Consider the following 23,637-nt stretch of genomic DNA (forward strand, 5'->3'; position numbering starts at 1 on the left):
GTAACCTGGAATAGATTTTACTGTAAATTGAGGGTGAAGGAAATGATTACATAAGTGAAGCCATCACTAAACATGACTGTACACCTTACATTGAAACCTTTATCCCCAATTCTGCTCAGGCTAAAACGATATATTCTCATAATATCCTATTAATGGATTACTATCTAGTACCGGAATGTATTCTCCGTTTTATGTCACGTTTGAAGTAATCATAGGTTTGATCACTTCTCTTTTTTTTTTTTTTTCTTCTTTTTTTTTTCCGATTTCATGTGTCTTTTTATCAAGTAAATCCATTTTGTTAAAAAATATGTAGAGAAGTGTGTGCGCCTGTCTACTCGGTGAGGTCCGGTCTCCTAATGCAATACTTAATCACTCATCTGTCCTTGTAGACTGTTCAATAATAAATGGCCTGGTCACTGTATGATCTCATCCATACATAACAGACAGTGGCGCTGGATGAAAGGGTCTTCTCGTCCTCTTTTACAATTGATTTTTAAAGCAATGTTTTGACTTGTATATCTGCCTTGTTATTTTCAGATGATTCATTAGCTAACTATACATGAAAGCTGATTCTTTTATTTTAGAGAAAATAATTTTTGTACAGTTTGAAATCTATCAGTGTTATTGCAGCAAAACATGTCATATTCATGTTCTTTTGATGGCGCCCATACATGTGCTATGTACAATTTTATTACCTGAACAAAAGAAAATGATCACACTTACAAGAAAACCCTATCAAAGTCTTCTCCCTGGAGAATAACCAGACATTTACGACTGTAGCCATTGCACGGCCGTGATTTCCGGGGACCGTAGCCATTGCACGGCCGTGATTTCCGGGGACCGTAGCCATGTGCACGGCCGTAATTTCCGGGTCGGCCGGCCACGTAGTGACAGCTGCGAGCCGCCCGCAAATCGCGGGCTGTGCACATGGCCACGGCCATCATTTTCAATGAGCCATGGAAACCACGGTCGTGTGCATGGCCCCATAGGAATGAATGGGGCCGCAATTCTCCCGTGGATTTTTGGGGGAATTGCGGCAGCAAAAGCACATTCGTGTGCATGGGTCCTTAAAGGTTTTATTACATTCAGTTACATCTATAATATGATGTAATGATTTCACAGTTTGTGCTCTTTATGCTATTCAGCACTTATCTTTCTATACTTTGCTGCATTGCTAGTTGAGCTGCCTTCTTTAGCCTGTGTGGGTTTAACTACCTGAATGGGACCTGGAGTTACCCACTAGGCGACAGCTGAAGCCTGAGCTAGCTGTAGTATAACAGCGCTGTCATGAACCATTGGGAGAAAGAACAGAATATACTGCAATATCCGCCACGTCACTCCATGACAGTATGCTAACGCAGCAGACCCATCCATCATAAACCACCAAGGAATGCAGAAGGGGGGGTCTGAGGAGTAAATACGAGGCCGCAGGATGTAATGTATATTATTATTAGAGTACAGAAAAATGATTTGGTGAGCTTCACTTGTTTCCTATAAGTGACTGCTTCATTTCTAGTTAATGAAAGTGCACGTTGGGGGGGACTTACTTCAGCTGGTTTCCTATAGTATGCTAGTATTAATAAGTTGTAACAAATTTAATAAGAGGTGCCATTCCTCTTAATAAATATGTTGCATCTTCGACTGTCCGTGCACTACTGAGTGAAATGTATACCAGCCAGAAGCTGGCGCAGATTTCTGCTATCGATTACGCCAGCTTCTGGCATAAATTATAGTAAATGTTAGGCCGCAGTGGCCCTGCCGCTTAAAGAGGCTCTGTCACCAGATTTTGCAACCCCTATCTGCTGTTGCAGCAGATCGGCGCTGCAATGTAGATTACAGTAACGGTTTTATTTTAAAAAAACGAGCATTTTTGGCCAAGTTATGACCATTTTTGTATTTATGCAAATGAGGCTTGCAAAAGTCCAAGTGGGCGTGTTTAAAAGTCCAAGTGGGCGTGTATTATGTGCGTACATCGGGGCGTTTTTACTACTTTTACTAGCTGGGCGTTCTGATGAGAAGTATCATCCACTTCTCTTCAGAACGCCCAGCTTCTGGCAGATCACGCTGTGACGTCACTTCCCCAGGTCCTGCATTGTGTCAGACGAGCGAGGACACATCGGCACCAGAGGCTACAGTTGATTCTGCAGCAGCATCAGCGTTTGCAGGTAAGTAGCTACATCGACTTACCTGCAAACGCTGATGCTGCTGCAGAATCAACTGTAGCCTCTGGTGCCGATGTGTCCTCGCTCGTCTGACACGATGCAGGACCTGGGGAAGTGACGTCACAGCGTGATATCTCGAGAACACGGCTGTGTCTGCACTGCCAGAAGCTGGGCGTTCTGAAGAGAAATGGATGATGTTTCTCGTCAGAACGCCCAGCTAGTAAAAGTAGTAAACACGCCCTGATGTACGCACATAATACACGCCCACTTGGACTTTTACTTTTAAACACACCCACTTGGACTTTTGCAAGCCTCATTTGCATAAATACAAAAATGGTCATAACTTGGCCAAAAATGCTCGTTTTTTAAAAATAAAAACGTTACTGTAATCTAAATTGCAGCGCCGATCTGCTGCAATAGCAGATAGGGGCTGCAAAATCTTGTGACAGAGCCTCTTTAAGCTAAGCTCCATTCTTTTCTACAACAACAAAAAAAAAGTTGAGAGTTCAATGGTCGCAATTTTTTAACCAAAATTGGCATAGAGAAGTTGTTTAATCCCCCCCCCCCCATGGTCTGAATCTTGGAAAAGCCTCTACTTATTTCACTACTTGCGTTTTTCCTTTGACATTACAAGTCTGTGTTCAGTATTGTATGCATAAAACAATGTTTTTCTTTTCCTACTGAAACTTTCTTTTTTTTTTTATTATTTTTATTAGGGATTTTGAAAATCCCTTCCTTTTTAAAAGTCACTTGTATGTTCAACCCTGATAATTTTAGAATCCTACCATCCTGTGTTTGTGTCCTCCACCCTGCCCTCTCGGTCTTTAGTAGCAGGTAAATGCTACTGTTGAGGCTGGTTAATTTGCAAAGTGAAACATGATTTGCAAGAACTCAATGACATACTCTGCGTGTCCGGTTTCATGTTAATATTGAGCTTTTGTAATGGTTTCCAAAGAACTTTGGCCCACATTTAACAATGTATTTGTACCACCTAATTTTTTTGGGTGTATTTTACTCCAACTTAGTATCTTTCCTGCTGTGTGAAAGGTGGGTTTTGCTTAATTGGTCACTAACCTTTCAACAAACTGTGCATAAATCAATAGTATAAGCAAATATAGGAAACTTTGTATTATATTAGAGAACGAAGTCGGCCGCGTTTCCCAGACCGAGCACAGTGCAGGGAGCCGGACTCCTAGCATCATAGTTATATATAACGCTAGGTGTCTCTGCCTCCCTGCGGAACTACTGTCCCGTGCTGAGAACGTGATTGAAGTACAGGACAGTTTTCCCGCAGCGAGGCAGGGACTCCTGGCATCATACATAACTATAATGCTAGTAGCATTCCTCCCTGCACTGTGTCCGGTCTGGGAATTACTGGCAACATGCAGACGGTCTATCACGGACCAAACGTGCTCTGGTGTGGGAGGCCTTAGGCTGTGTTCATAACAGCGTCGTTTTCCCTTGTGGTGTACCGTCTGAGGTTTCAGTCGGAGGAACCCCTCAACAGAAAGGCAAACAGAAACCTTGGCCTCTGTTTGCATCACCATTGATCTCAATATTGACGGAAACTTTGATTGTGACGGAAACAGTCGACTGCGCTATTGATTCCGTCAAAAACAGAACCCTGTCACAACGGTGACAAATGGAAACCATTAGCAACGTTTCCACCACCATTGAGATCAATGGTGATGCAAACGTAAGCTAAGGTTTCTGTTTGCCTTTCCGTTGAGGGTTTCACCCAAATGGAGACCACAGACTGAACCCCTCAACGGAAGGCGACGCTGATGTGAACAGGCCCTAAATCCTGCACTGATCAGTCACTCAACTCCCTGCTAAAATCCATCTTGAAAGACGAGACAAATTCTTAGCTCATTGAGGGATGAAGTTACATTCTGCCAAAAGAAGTCTATAGAGAGGGGAAGGGGGGCTAGGGAGCAGAGGGAGAGAGAGAGAGAGGCATAAAAAGAGACTACACAAACGCTGCTGCAGCTTCTAAGAAGTGCTGTCTCCCACCCCAGTGCTGGATTCACAGCTATACTGCTCATTACTGCTGTATAATGTCCATGTTTCTGCTGTTTCTATATGTATGATACAAAGATATAGGGGAGCAGGATGTTCTTTCATGTCTGCCATACATTGCACACATAGGGAAGAGAAGTTAGGCTCCCCACACTGGCGCAGGGAAAACTCATAATGAGAGAGAGATGTCAATTCATATTAATTGCCAGAAATAGTGTTGGTCCTCATTCTTACCTGCTATTTATCTTCCTCATTGTTGCTGCTCTATTGCTCTGCTCCATTAGGTAAGAAGCTGTGATCTAAGACTGCAGCTTCGCTACAGAGAGTCAAAGGTAGTCTTAAAGAGGCTCTGTCACCACATTATAAGTGTCTTATTTTCTACATAATGTGATCGGCGCTGTAATGTAGATAACAGCAGTGTTTTTTATTTAGAAAACGATCTATTTTCACCAAGTTATGACCTATTTTAGTTTTATGCTAATGACTTTCTTAATGCCGTACTGGGCATTAAGAAAGTCATGACCAATCAGCGTCATACACTTCTCTCCATTCATTTACTCTGCACATCGTGATCTTGCGAGATCACGATGTGCAGTCACATACACACACATTAACGTTACTGAAGTGTCTTGACAGTGAATAGATATCACTTCCAGCCAGGGCAGGATGTCTATTCACAATCCCGACACTTGGGTAATGTTTGTGTGGGACTCACAGCACAGTAAGCGTGATCTCGCTGTAAGCTGTCATTTACAGCGTGATCTCGTGAGATTACGCTTGCCTTGCTGTAAGTCCCACACAAATGTTACCGAAGTGTCGGGAGTTTGAATAGACATCCCGTCCTGGCTGGAGGTTATGTCTATTTACTGTCAAGACACTTCAGTAACGTTAATGTGTGTGTATGTGACTGCACATCATGATCTACCAAGATCACTATGTGCAGTATATGACTCTGATTGGTCAGCATCACACTTCTCTCCACCACGCCCACTTGTTCAAAAGTAAAAACACGCCCAGTTGGGCATTAAGAAAGTCATTAGCATAAAGCTAAAATAGGTCATAACTTGGTGAAAATAGATCGTTTTTCTAAATAAAAAAACACTGCTGTGATCTACATTACAGCGCCGATCACCTTATGTAGAAGATAGGGCACTTATAATGTGGTGACAGAGCCTCTTTAAATCCACCTCCTATCTCATCATTGGTACAGGCTACTGCTCTCTCCTCCACACTTCAGTTCTGCCTCTTCTGGTTGGCTGCTGTTTAATAAACAAGTCTATCGCAAGCTCACCAGGAAGTCTGTGCATGAAGAGCTGATTTCTATATAATTCAGCCCGTGCGGTTAAAGTACAGATATAATAACCCGCCAGGAATAAAAAGTTAAACATCATGTAATTGTTATATCTCCCCAGGCAATGATCCTTACTAAAGGGCAGCCTGGAGAATCACTTTGATCCACAAGATGTTGGGCCTATTTTCATGACATAACCAAAAGGCCACTTTTCACACGTCAGTATTTTGCATCAGTATTTGTAAACTAAAACAAGGAGTAGAACCTACATGAAGAAAAAGTATGATAGATTTGAGCCTCGTCATGTTATGGACCCACTCCTGTTTGAAAGCGCATTTAACTTTTCAGGTGACTTTTCAGAATAAGCGGTTTGTGTGTACATCAGGAATAACACTTTTTGGCCTATGTGTGACACGTTCTGCATTTTTTAAAGAAGCTTTGCCCTTTGTAGGCTATATTTAGAATTTTAAGTGATCTCAGAGCTAGTGGGCGGAGCCTAACCGCTATCATGTCTTCACTACACGCACAGGGGAGAATACTCCTATCTCTATCACCTATGTAGAAGCTGCAGCAGCATGGAGATCATACAACATTAATCAGCAGTGTAGCTGAGAATCCAGCACTGGAGTGAGAGATAACACTTACCAGGGAGCTGCAGCACATTTGTGTTTTTCTCACTCTGCTCATGCTTCCCCCCCCCCCTCCCCACAGACCTCTATTCGCAGGCAGTGAAGAGACACCTCCACTTTCTGCAGTCAATTCTGCTCTGTAACTAGGGATGGGTTTTACTCCACAGGGGATGGATAGCAGATTACAGGAATGTAAACACCTAGTGGCAGTAAATTCACATAGAATAGATAGGACACTTATAATCTGGTGACAGAGCCTCTTTAATGTTGATTATGGCTAACCGTTAATGAAAACCCAAAATTTAATCTCCCAGGTAATTAGAATATTATATAAACCCAATTTCAAAAATTATTATTTAATACCGAAATGTTGACCTACTGAAAAGTATGTGCGGTATATGCACTTAAAGGGAATGTGTTGCCAGAAAAGCATGTTTTTTTTTTTAAAAATTAAACATTTAGTGTGTGGGTGATTAAACATTGTTCAAATTTTTTTTATTTTTTTCGCGAGTCAGGAAATATTATAAATTTTTTCTAATTTATAATACTACCCATTTTTGGTCACTAGATGGAGCTAGTTCCCAAAATTGCAGCATTGCAACATTGGGTTAAAAGCCCTCGCTCTAGTGAGCTCTCCGCATCCCCCCCTCCTTTATCCTGGCTAGCGCCGGGATAAACGAGGGGTTTGAAAGGTTTAACCTCCTACACTGTGTGTCGCCATTTTTTGAGGTAACCCACAGTGTAGTAGGTTTACATACAGTAGTAAACACACACAAACACTAACATACATTGAAATCTCTTACCTGCTCCTGCCGCCGCGGCTCCCTCCGGCCCGTCCGCTCCGTTTGCTGCCGCTGTTCCATGTGCACAAGTCCGGAAGCCGCGACCGGAAGTAGTAATATTACTGTCCGGCCGCGACTTCCGGTCCACAGGAAAATGGCGCCGGACGGCGCCAATTTCGAATAGGACTGTGTGGGAGCGGCGCATGCGCAGTTCCCACACAGACGCCGTACACGGCAGTCAATGGGACGGGAGCCGTTCGCAGTCCCTATGGGACTGTGGCTGCCGTATTCCATGTCTGTGTGTGTCGTTAATCGACACACACAGAAATGGAACAAAAAATGGCAGCCCCCATAGGGAAGAAAAAGTGTAAAAATAAGAAACAGTAAAACACAAACACACAAATGAATATAAACGTTTTTATTAAAGCACTAACATCTTTAACATATAAAAAAAATTATTTGTGATGACACTGTTCCTACTTGGTCGGGCTCCTTTTGCATGAATTACTGATTCAATGCGGCGTGGCATGGAGGCGATCAGCCTGTGCTGAGGTGTTATGGAAGCCCAGGTTGCTTTGATAGCGGCCTTCAGCTCGTCTGCGTTGTTTGGTCTGGTGTCATCTTCCTCTTGACATTACTCCATAGATTCTGAGGTTCAGGTCAGGTGAGTTTGCTGGCCAATCAACTACAGTGATACAGTGGTCATTAACCAGTTCAGGACCGGGCTATTTTGCGCCTTCAGGACCAGACACCGTTTAGCCCTTTTTAGCACGTCTTAGGTAAATGGCTATAACTTTTTTATTTGTTGGGCTAATGACGTGATTTTTGCGACGTTTTTTCCGTAGACAATGCAGGTTTCTTTTTTTTTAATCGGTTTTATACACACCTTTTTTGCTATTTTAGAATTTTTATTCATAAAGTTTGAAAATAATAGTAAAAAAAAAATACGCTTTTTTACGTTTCAGCTATTTTTTTTTGGTAATATAGTTTTACCCTAAAATAGACCTTTTTTATTTGTGATAGTCATTGTGTACCGTAAATTTTTATATATTACATGTCTATTCGGGTAATTGGGTCAGCGCTAGCGTTACAAAAATGAAGTGTATTTATTATAAAAAAAAAATTGCACTTGACTTTACTATTTTTTTTATTACTATGGTCTGTCCCTCAAAGGTCAAAAAAGACCTTTGGGGAACTTTATATATTTTTTTTCTTTCTTTTACGCCATGTTTTTCCACTGTACAGCAGCCCCAGTTACAGGGGAAATCAGCCCTCTCATAGTGACGATTGTCACTAATAGGGCTGTGCTGGGTCTAGTAAGACCCAGCAGCAGTCTGTCACTAACGGCACCCGGCGATCATGTGACCAGTCACATGATCACCGGGAGGAATAGAGACAGCAGCACGACCGCTGCCTCTATTCATATACACAGCGTTCATTGAGCGCTGTGTACAAGTCATCAGAGAAGACAGAAGCAGCGAAAGCTGCTTCTATCCTCTCCTCAGGGTCCCCGGCAGTCACTGGCAGCCGGAGACCCGACATTCAGCTGCCCGATCGCGCGGGCAGCAAGTTAAAACCCGAGCCGTAAAAAGTCTATTGCTCGGGTTTTAAGGACCCTGACCGCTGGCCGTAAAAACACAGCCAGCGGTCGGGAACCAGTTAAACCAGGTATTGGTACTTTTGGCAGTGTTGGCAGGTGCCAAGTCCTGCTGGAAAAATGAAATCCGCATCACCATAAAGCTTGTCAGCAGAGGGAAGCATGAAGTGCTCTAAAATGTCCTGGTAGACGGCTGCGCTGACTCTGGACTTGATATAACACAGTGGACCAACACTGTTGCTCAGTGGTCCAAAGTCCTGTTTTCAGATGAAAGTAAATTTTGCATTTCATTTGGAAATCTCGGTCCCAGAGTCTGGAGGAAGAGTGGAGAGGCGTCAATCCAAGTTGCTTGTGTTCCAGTGTGAAGTTTCCACAGTCAGTGATGGTTTGGGGAGTCATGTCATCTGCTGGTGTTGGCCAATGTGTTATATCAAGTCCAGAGTCAGCGCAGCCGTCTACCAGGAAATTTTAGAGCACTTCATGCTTCCCTCTGTTGACAAGCTTTATGGAGATGCTGATTTCATTTTTCTAGCAGGACTAGGCACTATATAAAGCTGGCCGCTCACCGCTCAGCACAGACAGGCGCGAGGCAATGACATCATTGCGCCTGTCTGTGCCGAGAAACACAGACCAGAGCAGCAGAGTGATCTCTACTCGTTGAAATGGCGTTAGGTGAGTATGTAAATTATTTTTATTAGGCACAATTGGGAATCTGTGGGGGGCACGATCGGGCATTATACTGTGTGTCGGGGGCTATATTTTATACAGTAGTATACAGCAGGTTCGGGATAAATTAATTCAATGGCATGCAAATAGTAGTGTGGCCTAAAAATCATTAATTGTAATATAGGTTACTTGTTCAATTAATCGTGATTTTGATTTAGGTCAAAATTGTTCATCCCTAGTGGTTCCCTTAGGGCATGTTCAGTGCTGGCTGCTTTTTTTTTTTTCCTGGAAATAATGGCTTAGTCAACCTGGCAGAACGGAGGCAAACTGAAACAAAAATACCATTGAAATCAATAGGAATGCAAATGGTAGCGATAGTTTCCGTTTGGCTTTCCGTTCATCTGTTCCTCTGATGGATACGTTTAACGGAACAGAAGCCAGCGCTGATGTGAACAGGCTCTTAAAATTTGTTTCTCGTGCCTTTTATTTGTGTTTTGTTTATTTAAAGTTCTTATTGCCGGGTCATGGCTTCTGCTAATACCAAAGCTGTGACCACTGTGCCAGATCCATGTGCAGTCCTGACCAACCCCCTTGACTTATAATAGTTTGTTTTGGGGGTGTCTGTACTTTTTCCTACAAGAACGACATAGCAGACTTTAAGGTTCTTGCCATCAAATGTCCTGTAAATACAGGACAAATAGATTAAAATATTCGTAGCCACAGCGTTGCTGTTTTGTTTCTGAGATCTGAAGTGACGTGATCCGATAATGCAATGTTTTCCTCCTGTGTTTTGCGTTCTTATTTCCCCTTTATGCTCACTTCTCCTCCTGCCAGTCTTCTCACTGAGCTGTATTCTGGCCTAGCGTCTAGAAGGAATCCTCCTTGTAGAGGGTATTTATCATGTACAGTTGTTTGTGTTGTCAGCAATGAATTCTGGCTGTGGGTAAGTACAGGGTTGAGACGTTTATCAAGGAAACAGACAGATCTGGGAAACCACCACCCAGGTTAATAAGTCTTTTGATGTGTGAAGTTGGCCAGCGGCAGGCAGGGGTGAGATCCAGGAGTTATTTATAGCCGCACAAAGGGGAGGAATAATTACTCTGGAAAGGCTGAGCAGTGAAAGGCATTGATATATTAAAGTGAAAGCTACAACGTGTACACCCGATTCTCCTGCCTGCCCCAGCTGATGACTTCTATATTTTATTTAGATTTTTATATTTCAGTCATTTTGATTTTGGCCAGTACAGTGGGCGCCGAACAACGAGACTGCTCGTTGATCGGCGCTCGTTTGCTCTTGTCACAAGCGGCTATGTATGGGGACAAGTGGTCTTTACTCTGAATGCTCGTCCCCATACGTTATTATGTCGGCAGCACGTCTCTCTGTTTACACAGGGAGATTTGCTGCCGACAACTATGATTATTTACTTGTTTTTAAATTATTTGATCAGCAGATTAACAAGCGTTTGCATTTACAGCGTGATCTCGCGAGATCATGCTGTGCTGTGTGAGTAACTCGCACACAAACTTGACCTAAGTCGGGATTGTGAATAGACATCGCGTCCTGGCTGGAGGTGATGTCTATTCACTCTCTAGACACTTCAGTAACGTTAATGTGTGAGTAAGCTTGTTAACCCCTTAATGACCAGACCTTTTTTTGGCCTTAAAGGGAATGTGTCGCTAGAATTTTTTTCTCCGTTAAACAATTTAGTATTTGAGTGATTACACATTTTTTTACATTTTTTCACAAGTCAGGAAATTTTATAAATTAGCTTCTAATTTATAACATTTCCATGTGCTGGGCACTAGAGGGAGCAGTTCCCAAAATTTCAGCATGGTCACTGTGTTAAAGCAACCTCATTGATTTATGCTGCAAATTTGGGGTGGAAACATTCTCCTCTAGTGTCCTCACACAATCCCTTCTTCTGGCTCGTGCCAGGAGAAGGAGGGGATTGAATCTTCAAACCTCCTACAATGAGCGACTGCACAGTGTAGGAGGATTAGATACAGGGCTCAGCAGACCCTAACCCTAACATAATACACACATCACATACACGAACATAAATTACCTGCCGTCTACGCTCCTATTCCTTGTGCCTGAACATATAGCCAGAAGCCGCGGCCGGAAGTTGTGATCTTACTGTCAGTCAGCGGCTTCCGGTACACATGAAAACGGTGCCGGATTTCGCTCTGCAAATGAGCTTAGTTTTGGTCTGTGTGGGAGCGCCGCATGCGCCATTCCCACACAGACGGCGTACGCTTCTGAGTATAGAACAGCTCCCGTTTGCATTCTCTATGGGGTTGTATGTGCCGTATTCCATCTCTGTATGTCCCCATAGAGAAGTAAAAGTTTGAACACAGTAATAATTAGAACGTGACAACACTAATAAATACAATTTTTGTTTATATTTTATTAAAAGCAATATAATGTGAATGAATTTTTTTTTTTCTTGACATCTTCCCTTTAAAGGGGTTTTCCCATCAGAGACATTTATGACCTGTCCACAGGATATGTCATAGATGTCAGATAGATGTGAGTCCCAACTCTGAGACCCGCTTCTATCTCTAGAACGGGTCCCCAAAACCCCCGTTCTACTGCTCTGTGCTGCGCCTGCCTTGTGTGATTTCCAACCCTAACTTAGGAAACAGCGTAGCTCGCTGAGCTACGCGGTTTCCGGAAGTCCCATAGAACTGAATGGTAGTTACGGAAGCCGCGTAGCTCACATGCTACGCTGCCTCCGTAACTGCCATTCACTACTATGGGAGTTACGGAACATCGTTCGAAACTCCCGACCATATAGTCAGGAAGTGTCCAAGAGGCAGCGGGACCAGAAAAAGGTAGAATGGGGTGGGGGGCCCCTGTTCTAGAGATATGTGGGTAGCACCTCTGGGGCCCGCTCCTATCGGACATTCATGACATATCCTGTGGATATGTCATAAATGTCCCTGTTGGGGAAAACCCCTTTAATGACCAAGGATTATTTTTTGCTTTTTCACTCTCATTCCAAGAGTCATAATTATTTTTTTTTTTAGTCCATTGGCATAGCCGTATAAGAGCTTACTTTTTGCGGGACGAGTTGTAGTTTTCACTTGCACCGTTTTTGGGTGCATGCAATGTATGTATTAACTCTTTTTTTTATTTTAGGTGAGAATTAAAAATAAAATGCCTATTCCAGCATAGTTTCCGCATTATAAATTTACACCGTATACTATGTGGCATAAATAACATGTTACCTTTATTCTATGGGTCGGCTCGTTCACGGGGATAGCAAATATGTAAAGATGTTACGTTTTCCTATGTTTGCGCAGTTAAAAACCCTTTTTTTTAAAATTACTTGTTTTTGCGTCGTCTCATTCAAGAGCCGTAACGTATTTTTATTTTTTTCCGTTGGTGTAGCCATACGTGGGCTTGTTTTTTGCGGGACACGGTGACGTTTTATTGGTACTATCTTGGGGTACATGAGACTTATGGATTAACTTTTTTTGTGGGGGGAATGCGGGCAAAGAGCATTGCCATGGGTTTCATGTTTTTTTTGTTTGTTTTTTTGGAAGCTGTTTTGGTGGTTTGATGTGTTAACTGCATTGTTCGAGTCATTAGGATTGCGGCAATAACATATGTTTTTATATATATATATATATATATATTTGTATTTTTTTTTTTTTTACACTTCTGAAATAAAACTTACTTTTTATGGGAAAAAAAAATGGTTTTATTTTTACTGTAATTTTTTTTAATTTTTTAAATTGAATGCTTTTACTTTGTCAATCGCTAGCTCCTGCCACTGATCTCATGGGTACATTGGCACATCTGGATATTCTGTGTGGAAATTCGGCGGCGTTTCCCCAAAATTCTATGGATTGAAAATCTATTCATGAAGTCAATTTACGCACTACTTCTTCATTGCTTTTTTGTACTGCATGTGGATGAGTTTATGAAATTTTATCCACTTTGCTGGTACTATAAGGACTCGTCCACACGTGCGGAATTGCTGCATTCTTCCTTAACCAAACTCATCCACATGCTGCTTAAAATTTCCATGCCGAAATTTACATGCAGTCCGTGTTTTTCAAACTGCAGCATGGCAATTCCTGCTACGGAAAGTGTCCAGAATTGCTGCGTTTTTCAGAGGAAATGTCACCATCTCCTAACGTTGGGAATAACGCAGCAATTTATGCCGCTTTTTCTGCCACAAAAAAACACAGGCAATCGGGCGTTTTTACCGCAGCGGAAAGCCTTTGACATTCAACGTAATTTCTGAAACAATTCTGTTGAGTGGACAAGACCTAATACGCTGTAGAATTTCCGCACAGGAAATCCAGACAAATTCCGCTGTGTTTTATGCTACTTGTGAACTTACACTAAGTGCCCTATGGGCTTACTAAATACGTTTTTTTTTTGTGTTTTTTTTCTTTTTATACAGGACTTTTCTCAGATACTATGGGAAGCCTCCATGATGAAGTTGCTATGTGGATGTAAGATGGTACCTTGGCAACTCTATGCGGTGATGTGATCAGTTTCTTTGGCCCCTGAGGACACTCTGCTGGGTCATTTTTGGGCCCCTATTTTTCTACCGCTGTGGATTGTGAGTCTCCTAGCATCAGCTGGGATTTGCAGGAATAGCTCTTATGGTATATTAACATGGACCATAGCAACAGGGAGAAGGATGACCGACCTCGAGCAACTAAAGCTTTGCCGGTACGGCCTGGCCATAGCTCCCGGCCGTCTAGCTCAACCACTTCCTCAGGGGTTCTTATGGTGGGACCCAACTTTAGGGTGGGAAAGAAGATTGGCTGTGGAAACTTTGGGGAACTACGGTTAGGTAAGATCATATAAATTGATATACTGTGTGTGTATGTAGATATACAGAGATGGATAGATATAAGACACAGTTCATAAGTCTCCCTGAAAGATTAGCCCTCTGAACACTTAATAAAAAGCAAAAAATAATACACCATTTAAACACAGGAATTGACAAATCTTACCTATTTCTGGAAGCCCAGCTACTTAGTTAGAAGCCACCACTAAAATTCAGCAACAGAATTGCCACAGATTTCCGTGACCTAATTGGCATGCTGAGGATTTTCAAATCTGCTCCGATTTTATGTGTAATTGAGTGTTTTAAACCGCCCCCTTCACATGTAACGTACATTACTTTGTTGCGGATTTACGTAGCAGTATCTGCCCCAAAAATCTAGTACAAATCTGCTGCATCTTTTAAAGGGGTATTTCCATCTTGGGGATTTATGGCATATACTCAGGATATGCCTTAAAGAGGCTCTGTCACCAGATTCTCAAATCCCTATCTCCTATTGCATGTGATCGGCGCTGCAATGTAGAGAACAGTAACGTTTTTTTTGTTTTTTTTTAAAACGTTCATTTTTGGCCAAGTTATGAGCTATTTTATTTATATATATAAAAGATTAAGAAGTGTTAGGATTCTGAAGACACATGACGTCCAGGCTGGAGGTCATGTGTATTCATTATCAGGACACTTGTGTATTTGGTTGCGCATCGTTCTAGTAAGAACACTATGTGAAGTAAATGAATGGAGAGGAGTGTATGACGCTGACTGGTCACTGATTGGTCAGCGTCATACACGTAAACACGCCCAGTTAAAAACACAATGCACGCCCAGTTGGACATACGAAAAAAACCACGCCCAGTTGTCCATTTCAAATCTCATTTGTGTGTGTATATGTATATATATATATATATATATATATATATATATATATATATATAAAATAGCTCATAACTTGGCCAAAAATGAACGTTTTTAAAAAAACAAAAACTTTACTGTTATCTCCATTGCAGCACCGATCACATGCAATAGGAGATAGGGATTTGAGAATCTGGTGACAGAGCCTCTTTAAGTGCTGGTTCCTCCTCTGGGACCCTCGCCTATAGGGAAAGGAGTGGTCTTGAGACAGAGTCCTGACAACTGCATTCTCCATATACTACAATGGAGAGGTGGTCACACTTCAGTGCGTCCCTCCCACTTGAAGTCTGATGGAGTTACAGGAAGAGCCAAGCAAACAGCCTGCACTCCAGACTGATACATTGTAGCATACGATCAGTGAGATTTGTGGAGCTGCTGCTGATTTATTGGGCATCACACCGCATTGTCTAGATTAGATTGGTTGCAATTGTATCTACTCAGCTAAAAAGGAGTAATAGATATGTGGGCGTGTTATCATTCATTGACAGCAAGCAAATATCTTATATATAATTTGTTTCACGTTCTCATTATTTTCAAAACTTGTATGCCTATTTGTTTATACAGTGATTAAGCTTAACCCCTTAAGGACACGGCCAATTTTAGCCTTGAGGACAGAGCAATTTTTTTTATATTTCCCTCTTTGCATCCCGACGCTCATAACGCTTTTATTTTTTGTACGACGTAGTTGTATGAGACTTTGTTTTTTGCGGGACGAGTTGTACTTTATGTACGTACCATTTTTTGGTACAAATACATTATCGTTTAATTTCTATAAATTTTTAAATAGATTAAAATGCAGAAAAAAAGCAGTTGTGCAGCAGTTTTAATATTTATTTTTTTACACAATACACCGATCATCATAAATAATGTTATACATTTGTTGTACAGGTTGTTACGGTCGTGGCGATACCAAATATGTCTATATTTTATGTTTTGGGACTTATATTTTAAAAAGTTGATTTATTATAAAAAATGTGTATTTTATTTACTTTTTATTTATTTATTTACCATTAATTTTTTTTTACATTCATTTAACTTTTTTTTTTAATCCCATAAAGGGATTTATCATTTTGATTTTTATTTTGTAACTGTAATGTACTGGCATAGATCTATATGCCAGTACATTAGCCTGTTACTGATCGTACACAGGCAGTTGTTAGGGCACACCTCAGTATGCCCTAACAACAGGAAATATGTTCAGACAGCCCTGGGGTCCTTCACTGGACCCTGGGCTGTCTGGCCATACGAGTTGTGGGCTTTGATCGCGTCACAGTTATTTTCTGTGACGCGATCAATGTGCAGTCCCCCCTCCTTGAACGCCGCGATCAGCTGTCATCGCGGCGTTCAAAGGGTTAACAGCGGAGAGAAGATGTTTCTCTCCTCTCCGCTGTCAGAGCGGGGCCGTGGCTGTGTATTACAGCCGTTGCCCCGCTCTCGATCGCACACACAGAGACGGCACAGACGGCTGTCACACAGGACGAGTATGCTCGTCCTAATGCGCGAAGTGCTCGCTGCTCAGGACGAGCATACTCGTCCTGTGTCGGCAACCAGTTAAAGAGGCTCTGTCACCAGATTTTGCAACCCCTATCTCCTATTGCAGCAGATCGGCACTGCAATGTAGATAAGAGTAACGTTTTTATTTTTAAAAAACGAGCATTTTTGGCCAAGTTATGACCATTTTTGTATTTATGCAAATGAGGCTTGCAAAAGTCCATTGGGCTTGTTTACAGTAAAAGTCCAACTGGGCGTGTATTATGTACGTACATCGGGGCGTTTTAACTACTTTTACTAGCTGGGCGTTCTGACGAGAAGTATCATCCACTTCTCGTCAGAACGCCCAGCTTCTGGCAGTGCAGATCTGTGACGTTTACTCACTTCCTGCCCCTGGTCCTGCATCGTGTCGGCCACATCGGCACCAGAGGCTACAGATGATTCTGCAGCAGCATCGGCGTTTGCAGGTAAGTAGCTACATCGACTTACCTGCAAACGCCGATGCTGCTGCAGAATCAACTGTAGCCTCTGGTGCCGATGTGTCCTCGCTCGTCTGACACGATTCAGGACCTGTGAGTGACGACACAGCGTGATCTCTCGAGAACACGCTGTGTCTGTGCACTGCCCGAAGCTGGGCGTTCTGAAGAGAAGTGGATGATACTTCTCGTCAGAACGCCCAGCTAGTAAAAGTAGTTAAAACGCCCCGATGTACGCACACAATACACGCCCACTTGGACTTTTGCAAGCCTCATTTGCATAAATACAAAAATGGTCATAACTTGGCCAAAAATGCTCGTTTTTTAAAAATAAAAACGTTACTGTAATCTACATTGCAGCGCCGATCTGCTGCAATAACAGATGGGGGTTGCAAAATCTGGTGACAGAGCCTCTTTAAAGAGAACCTTTCACCTCCCCATACATGTGCAGCATGTAATGTGCAGGGCTGCACAAAACCTGGGGTACTTAAAAAAAAAATTTCTACCCTCCTCTGCTATTTAGATATCGGTCCCGTTCTATTTGGCGCTCGATATTTAAATAACGCCCTGAACTGTAAATGGGGCGTGTAATGGCAAGGGGGCGTGTTACTATGGCTATGACACTGTCCAATCAGCTATGGACAGTATTACAGCAAGAGAGAAGAGGGAGAGAGCCTGCGCGCGCACGCTCTCACTCTTCAGCTGTCGGTAGACTAGGACAAGACTGATCTCTCGCAAGAGATCACACAGTCTTGTACTTGTCTGCCGAACTGGCAAGGGGGCGTGTCACTGCTATGGACAGTGTAAGAGCTGGAGAAAGAGTGCGCATGAACATTCTCTCCTCTCTCTCCTCGCTCTTGCTGTAACACTGTCCGTAGCTGATTGGACGGTGTCACAGCCATAGAAACACGACCCCTTGCCAATGCACACCCCATTGACCGTTCAGGGGTTTATTTAAATATCGGGTGGCAAATATAACGGCGCAGATCTCTAAATAACGGAGTAGGATAGAAGAAAATATATAAAGTGCAGCCCTGTTTGTGCAGCCGTGCACTATTACATGCTGCACATGTATGGGGAGGTGAAAGGTTCTCTTTAACCCCTTAAGGACGCAGCCTGGTTTGGGCCTTAAAGAGGCTGTCACCAGATTATCAAATCCCTATCTCCTATTGAATGTGATCGGCACTGCAATGTAGATAACAGCAAAGTTTTTTGTATTATTATTATTAAATTTTTTTTGAAAAACGATCATTTTTGGCCAAGTTATGAGCAATTTTATATTTATGCAAATGAGCTTTTCAATGGACAACTGGGCGTGTTTTCTCGTTTTAGCAACTGGGCGTGTATTGTGTTTTTACCAACTGGGCGTTGTGAATAGAAGTGTATGACGCTGACGAATCAGCGTCATACACTTCTCATCGTTCCCACCCAGCTTCTGTCACTGCAGACACAGCGTGACGTCACCCATAGGTCCTTCAACCTTTGCGTCGGAAGAGAGAAGACCCATCAGCTCTAGGCGTCAGAGTACAGTTGAATCTGCAGCAGCATCACCGTGTGCAGGTAAGCATAGTAAACTCCCTAGAGACGAGCATATTACCTTCTCGGACGGCTGGAGCCCATGTATCTTCTCTGTCCGACGCCAAGGTTGAAGGACCTGTGGGTGACGTCACGCTGTGTGTCTGCAGTGAAAGAAGCTGGGTGGGAACGATGAGAAGTGTATGACGGTGATTTGTCAGCGTCATACACTTCTTTTTTTTTTTTTTTTAATCAAACACGTTTTTATTGATAATACAACATCAGTTATACAGCCTTTACATTTCTTACAGTACTTTACAGAAAACATATAAAATTAACATAACATCACTTAAGTAGTGCAACATTTCTTCAAGTGCTTTATGGCATGTATACAACATCTTTGGTTATACCATCACCTATTTCTCCCTCCAACTGAACTACCCCCCTCCCTTGCAGTACTCCCTCTCTTCCCTGATTTTTCCACCACTCCTCCTCCGTGTCGCTCTCATAGTAAACCGATATTTCACCAGACCTTAAACATGTATATGTGCCATCCCTCCTCCAAATCTCATCTAGTGATCCGCATTGCCATAGGCTTGTACCCATTTACCCCATTGTTTCTCGTATTTCTGAATTGTCCCTCTTTTCAGATATATCCGCTGTTCCAGTGATACCGTGTGGTTAACATACCCAACCAGTTCAGCTACCTCTGGGGGATCCGCCTGCAGCCAATATTTTGCGATTAGTTTCCTAGCATGATACAAAATCTTTTTAATAGACATTAGCTCCATTCCATCCCCTCCTTCCTCCCCAATGCAGCCCAGTAAGAATATTTTAGGTTCTATTGGGAAATCTCTCCCATATACTTTAGACACCACACTTTTAACTTCCTTCCAATAGCCTTCTAGCAGCGGGCAGCTCCAAAACATATGCTTTATGTCCGCCCCATCAAACATACACCTGGGACATTCCTTAGTTGATCTAATGCGCATTTGCCATAGCACCTTAGGCGTCCTATACACCCTGTGTAATAGAAAAAGTTGTGACCTCCTGTGCGTTACACTAATAGAGAGTTTTTTTTAGATGATCCCAGTATCTCCTCCCAGTCTTCATCCCCTATGGGTCCTACATCCTCTTCCCATTTACGTCTAATTTCCACCAACGGGTCTCCCAGAAAACAAGAGAGTAGCGTATTATATAGCACCGAGATAATCCCTTTAGTGTCTTTTGCCCCTAGTACCCGCTCCATCCCTCCCATGGTGGAACAGCTCAAATCCACCAGTCTCTCTTGAGCCTGCGCCGCATGCCTTAATTGAAGATATTGGTAGAACAGTCGGTGTGGGAGTCCAAACTCCTCCTGTATTCGAGCAAAGGGCTTAAGAACACCTCCCTCATACAGCTGGTACACATATCTAATCCCCGCCTGTTCCCAGTCTTGAAATCCTTCTAGCATATTAAATTCCCATAGGTATGGATTGCCCCATAAAGGCATATAGTTGGAGCATCCTGTGGCCCCCAATAATTTCTTACTTTCCCACCAAACTCTATGTATTAATAGTAAAGTCGGCTTTCCTCTTGCCTCCCTCCTTAATTTATGAGATTCCATGGCCTCTAATACATCCGTTCTCTGACCCATATAATACACCAGTTTCCCACTAGAATCCCACTCCTCCCTATTCTTCCAGCCTTTAAAGTGTTGTAATTGGGCCGCTAGATAATATATCCATGCATTCGGAATAGCTAACCCTCCCTGTTCCACTGGTAGTTGTAGTTTATCCAGTTTTATCCTGGGGATCCCCCTTTTCCACACCAAGTCCCTAAACAAGTTGTGGATTCTTCTGAACCAGTATTTAAGCAACCACACTGGGGCATTGTGCACCACATAAAGAATCTGGGGCATCAGAATCATTTTGATGAGATTTGCTCGACCCAGTGCTGACAGTGGTAGCCCGAGCCATATTTTTGTCTTATCCGTGAGTTTGTTCAACAATGGTATCACATTTAGTTCAATAAAGTCCTGCACCCTCGCCGATATCATGATTCCCAGATACTTAAATTTCTGTACGCACGGTACCTCAACTCCTCCAATCACCAACGGCGTATCTACTGGCTGGAGTGGCAACAACACCGACTTATTCCAATTAATTTTTAGTCCTGAAAATCTACCAAAGCGCTCCAATACATTCATTATTACTGGCAATGAGTAATTTATTTCCCCCAAGAACATCAAGATAACGTCCGCATATAATGCTATGCGCTCCTCCAGCTCCCCACACCGAAACCCTTCTATCCCTGGATGCTGTCTTACCATATTGGCTAGGGGTTCAATTGCCAACGCAAATAGTAGTGGCGAAAGTGGGCATCCCTGTCGCGTCCCCCTCTCCAGTCTGAAGGAATCTGACATCCTTCCATTTGCTCTTATCCTAGCTACCGGCTCCTTATATAATAATTGTATCCATTTTATAAATTTCTTTCCAAAGCCAATCCGTTCCAAGACAGCCCACAGATACCCCCACTCCACACTATCAAACGCCTTGGCGGCATCTAAAGACAGCACTGCTCTATGCCGTGCAAGCGTCATACACTTCTATTCACAACGCCCAGTTGGTAAAACCAGCAAACATGCCCAATTGGTAAAAACACATACACGCCCAGTTGGTAATACGAGAAAACACGCCCAGTTGTCCATTGAAAAGCTCATTTGCATAAATATAAAATTGCTCATAACTTGGGCAAAAATTATCATTTTAAAAAAAAACAAAAAACTTTGCTATCTACATTGCAGCGCCCATCACATTCAATAGGAGATAGGGATTTGATTAATCTGGTGACAGAGCCTCTTTAACCCTTTCAAGACCGAGCTCATTTTGACCTTCATGACCAGGCCCATTTTCTCAAATCTGACGTGTCAATTTATGTGTTAAGAACTTTGGAATGCTTTTGCCTATCCAAGCGATTCTGAGATTGTTTTCTCGTGACATATTGTACTTTGTTAGTGGAAAAATTTGATCAATAAATTCATTGCTTATTTGTGAAAAACACCAAAATTTAGAGAAAATGTGCAAAAATTATGATTTTTCTCATTTTAAATGTATCTGCTTATAAAACAGATGGTAATACCACACAAAATAGTTACTATTTTACATATTCCAGATGTCTACTTTATATTTGCATTGTTTTTTGAACATTATTTTATTTTTCTAGGACATTACAAGGCTTAGAACTTTAGCAGCAATTTCTCACATTTTCAAGAAAATTTCAAAAGGCTATTTTTACAGGGGCCAGTTCAGTTCTGAAGTGGCTTTGAGGGCCTTATGTACTCGATAGACCCCATAAATCACCCCATATTAAAAACTGCACCCCTCAAAGTATTCAAAACAGCATTCAGAAAGTTTCTTAACCCTTTAGGCGCTTCACAGGAATTAAAGCAAAGTAGAGGTGAAATTTACAAATTTTCTTTTTTTTGCTGAAATTCATTTGTAATAAAAAAAATTCTGTAACACAGAAGGTTTTACCCGAGAAATGCAACTCAATATTTATTGCCCAGATTCTGCAGTTTTTAGAAATATCCAACATGTGGCCCTAGTGCGCTAATTTACTGAAACACCGGCCTCAGAAGCAAAGGAGCACCTAGTGGATTTTGGGGCCTCCTTTTTTTAGAATATATTTTGGGCACCATGTCAGGTTTGAAGAGGTCTTGTGGTGCCAAAACAGTGGAAATTCCCCAAAAGTGAGACGGTTTTGGAAACTACACACCTCAAGGAATTTATCTAGGGGTATAGTTAGCATCTTGACCCCACAGGTCTTTTGCTATATTTATTGGAGTATGTCTGTGAAAGTGACGATCTACTTTTTTTTCTGAAAAAATATAAAAAAAAATATTTGCAAGGAATAAAGATTAAAAAGCACCCCAAAACTTGTAAAGCTATTTCTCCCGATTACGCCAATACCCCATATGTGGTACTAAACTGCTGTTTGGACCCACGGCAGAGCTCAGAAGGGAAGGAGCGCCATTTGGATTTTGAAGTGCAGATTTTGCTGGATTGGTTTTCAGTGCCATGTCGCGTTTGCAACGCCCTGGAGGGAGCAAAACGGTGGAATCCCCCCAAAACTGATTTTTCTAGGGGTATAGTTAGCATTTTCACCCCACAGGTTTTTTGCTGAATTTAGTGGAATTACGCCTTGAAAATGAAAATCTTTTTTCTGAAAAAACATAGAAATGTTTAATTTTTACAATGAATAAAGTAGAAAAATCACCCCAAAATTTGTAAAGCAATTTGTCCTGATTTCAGCAATACACCATATGTGGTAATAAACTGCTGTTTGGACACACGGCAGGACTCAGAAGGGAAAGAACAATATTTGGCTTTTGGAGCTCAAATTTAGCTGGAATGGTTTTCGGGTATCATGTCGCATATGCAAAGCCCCTGAGGTACCAAAACAGTGGAAACCTCCCAAAAGTCCCGTCAGGGGACTGGAACGAGCGATCATTAGGTCGCTGGTACAATACACTGCAATACTAATGTATTGCAGTATAATGTCATTTTACAGGCTCCTGTAACAGCGCGATCGCTGTTCCTGTCCGTTAGTCCCGGGTGTCAGCTGTAATACACAGCTGACACCTGCAGAATATGGAGCGGGCGGAGCGCGTGAGCCCGCTCCATATATAACCCCTCGCACCACGACATGCTATTAAGACGTGGCGCGCGAAGGCGTTAATGCGCAGCGGATGGTGCAAATTGAAAATTAAAATTTTCCACTGATATGCCATTTTAATGCACAATACGTTGTGCCCAGTTTGTGCCACTGAAGACAAATACCTCATACAATGTTGAGAGGGTTCTCCCGGATATAAAATATCATATATGTGGACGTAAGCTGGTGTTTGGGCACGCTGTGGGGCTCAGAAGGGAGGAAAAGCCATTTGGCTTTTGGAGCGCAGATTTTGCTTGGTAACTGTTCTGTTTGGGGTTTTGCTGGTATTTCAGTTTATAATGTGGGGGGATATGTAATCTGTGCGGAGTACATCAGGGCATAATAAGAGGGTATAATAATGGGGTACATAAATAATAATCCGCAGATATGTGGCAGGTGTCGCACTGATAAATGGTCGCCTCATCTGCTTTTGGAACACTGCACATTTTGCATCGCCATATTCTGAGAGCCAGAACTTTTTTATTTTTTCTTCACCGGAGCTGTGCGAGGGCTTATTTGTTGCGGGACAATCTGTCATTTTCATCGGTACCATTTTAGGGTACATGCGTTTTTTTTTGTTTTTTTTTGTTTTTTTTT

General features: G+C 42.3%; 1 protein-coding gene across 4 annotated transcripts in view; it reads left to right on the forward strand.

The window, feature by feature from the left end:
• The window catches only part of CSNK1G1 (casein kinase 1 gamma 1), a 111,751-nt gene that overhangs the window by 22,466 nt on the left and 65,648 nt on the right, over nt 1-23,637 (forward strand). For all 4 annotated transcript variants that reach the window (XM_075857833.1, XM_075857836.1, XM_075857837.1 and 1 more), the window contains exon 2: nt 13,565-13,963. In XM_075857833.1, coding sequence (XP_075713948.1) covers nt 13,783-13,963 — 181 coding nt within the window. In that variant the 5' untranslated portion in view covers nt 13,565-13,782. The remainder of the gene's footprint in view (nt 1-13,564; nt 13,964-23,637) is intronic.

Source organism: Rhinoderma darwinii, chromosome 3, assembly GCF_050947455.1.
Source record: "Rhinoderma darwinii isolate aRhiDar2 chromosome 3, aRhiDar2.hap1, whole genome shotgun sequence".
NCBI lineage: Eukaryota > Metazoa > Chordata > Amphibia > Anura > Rhinodermatidae > Rhinoderma > Rhinoderma darwinii.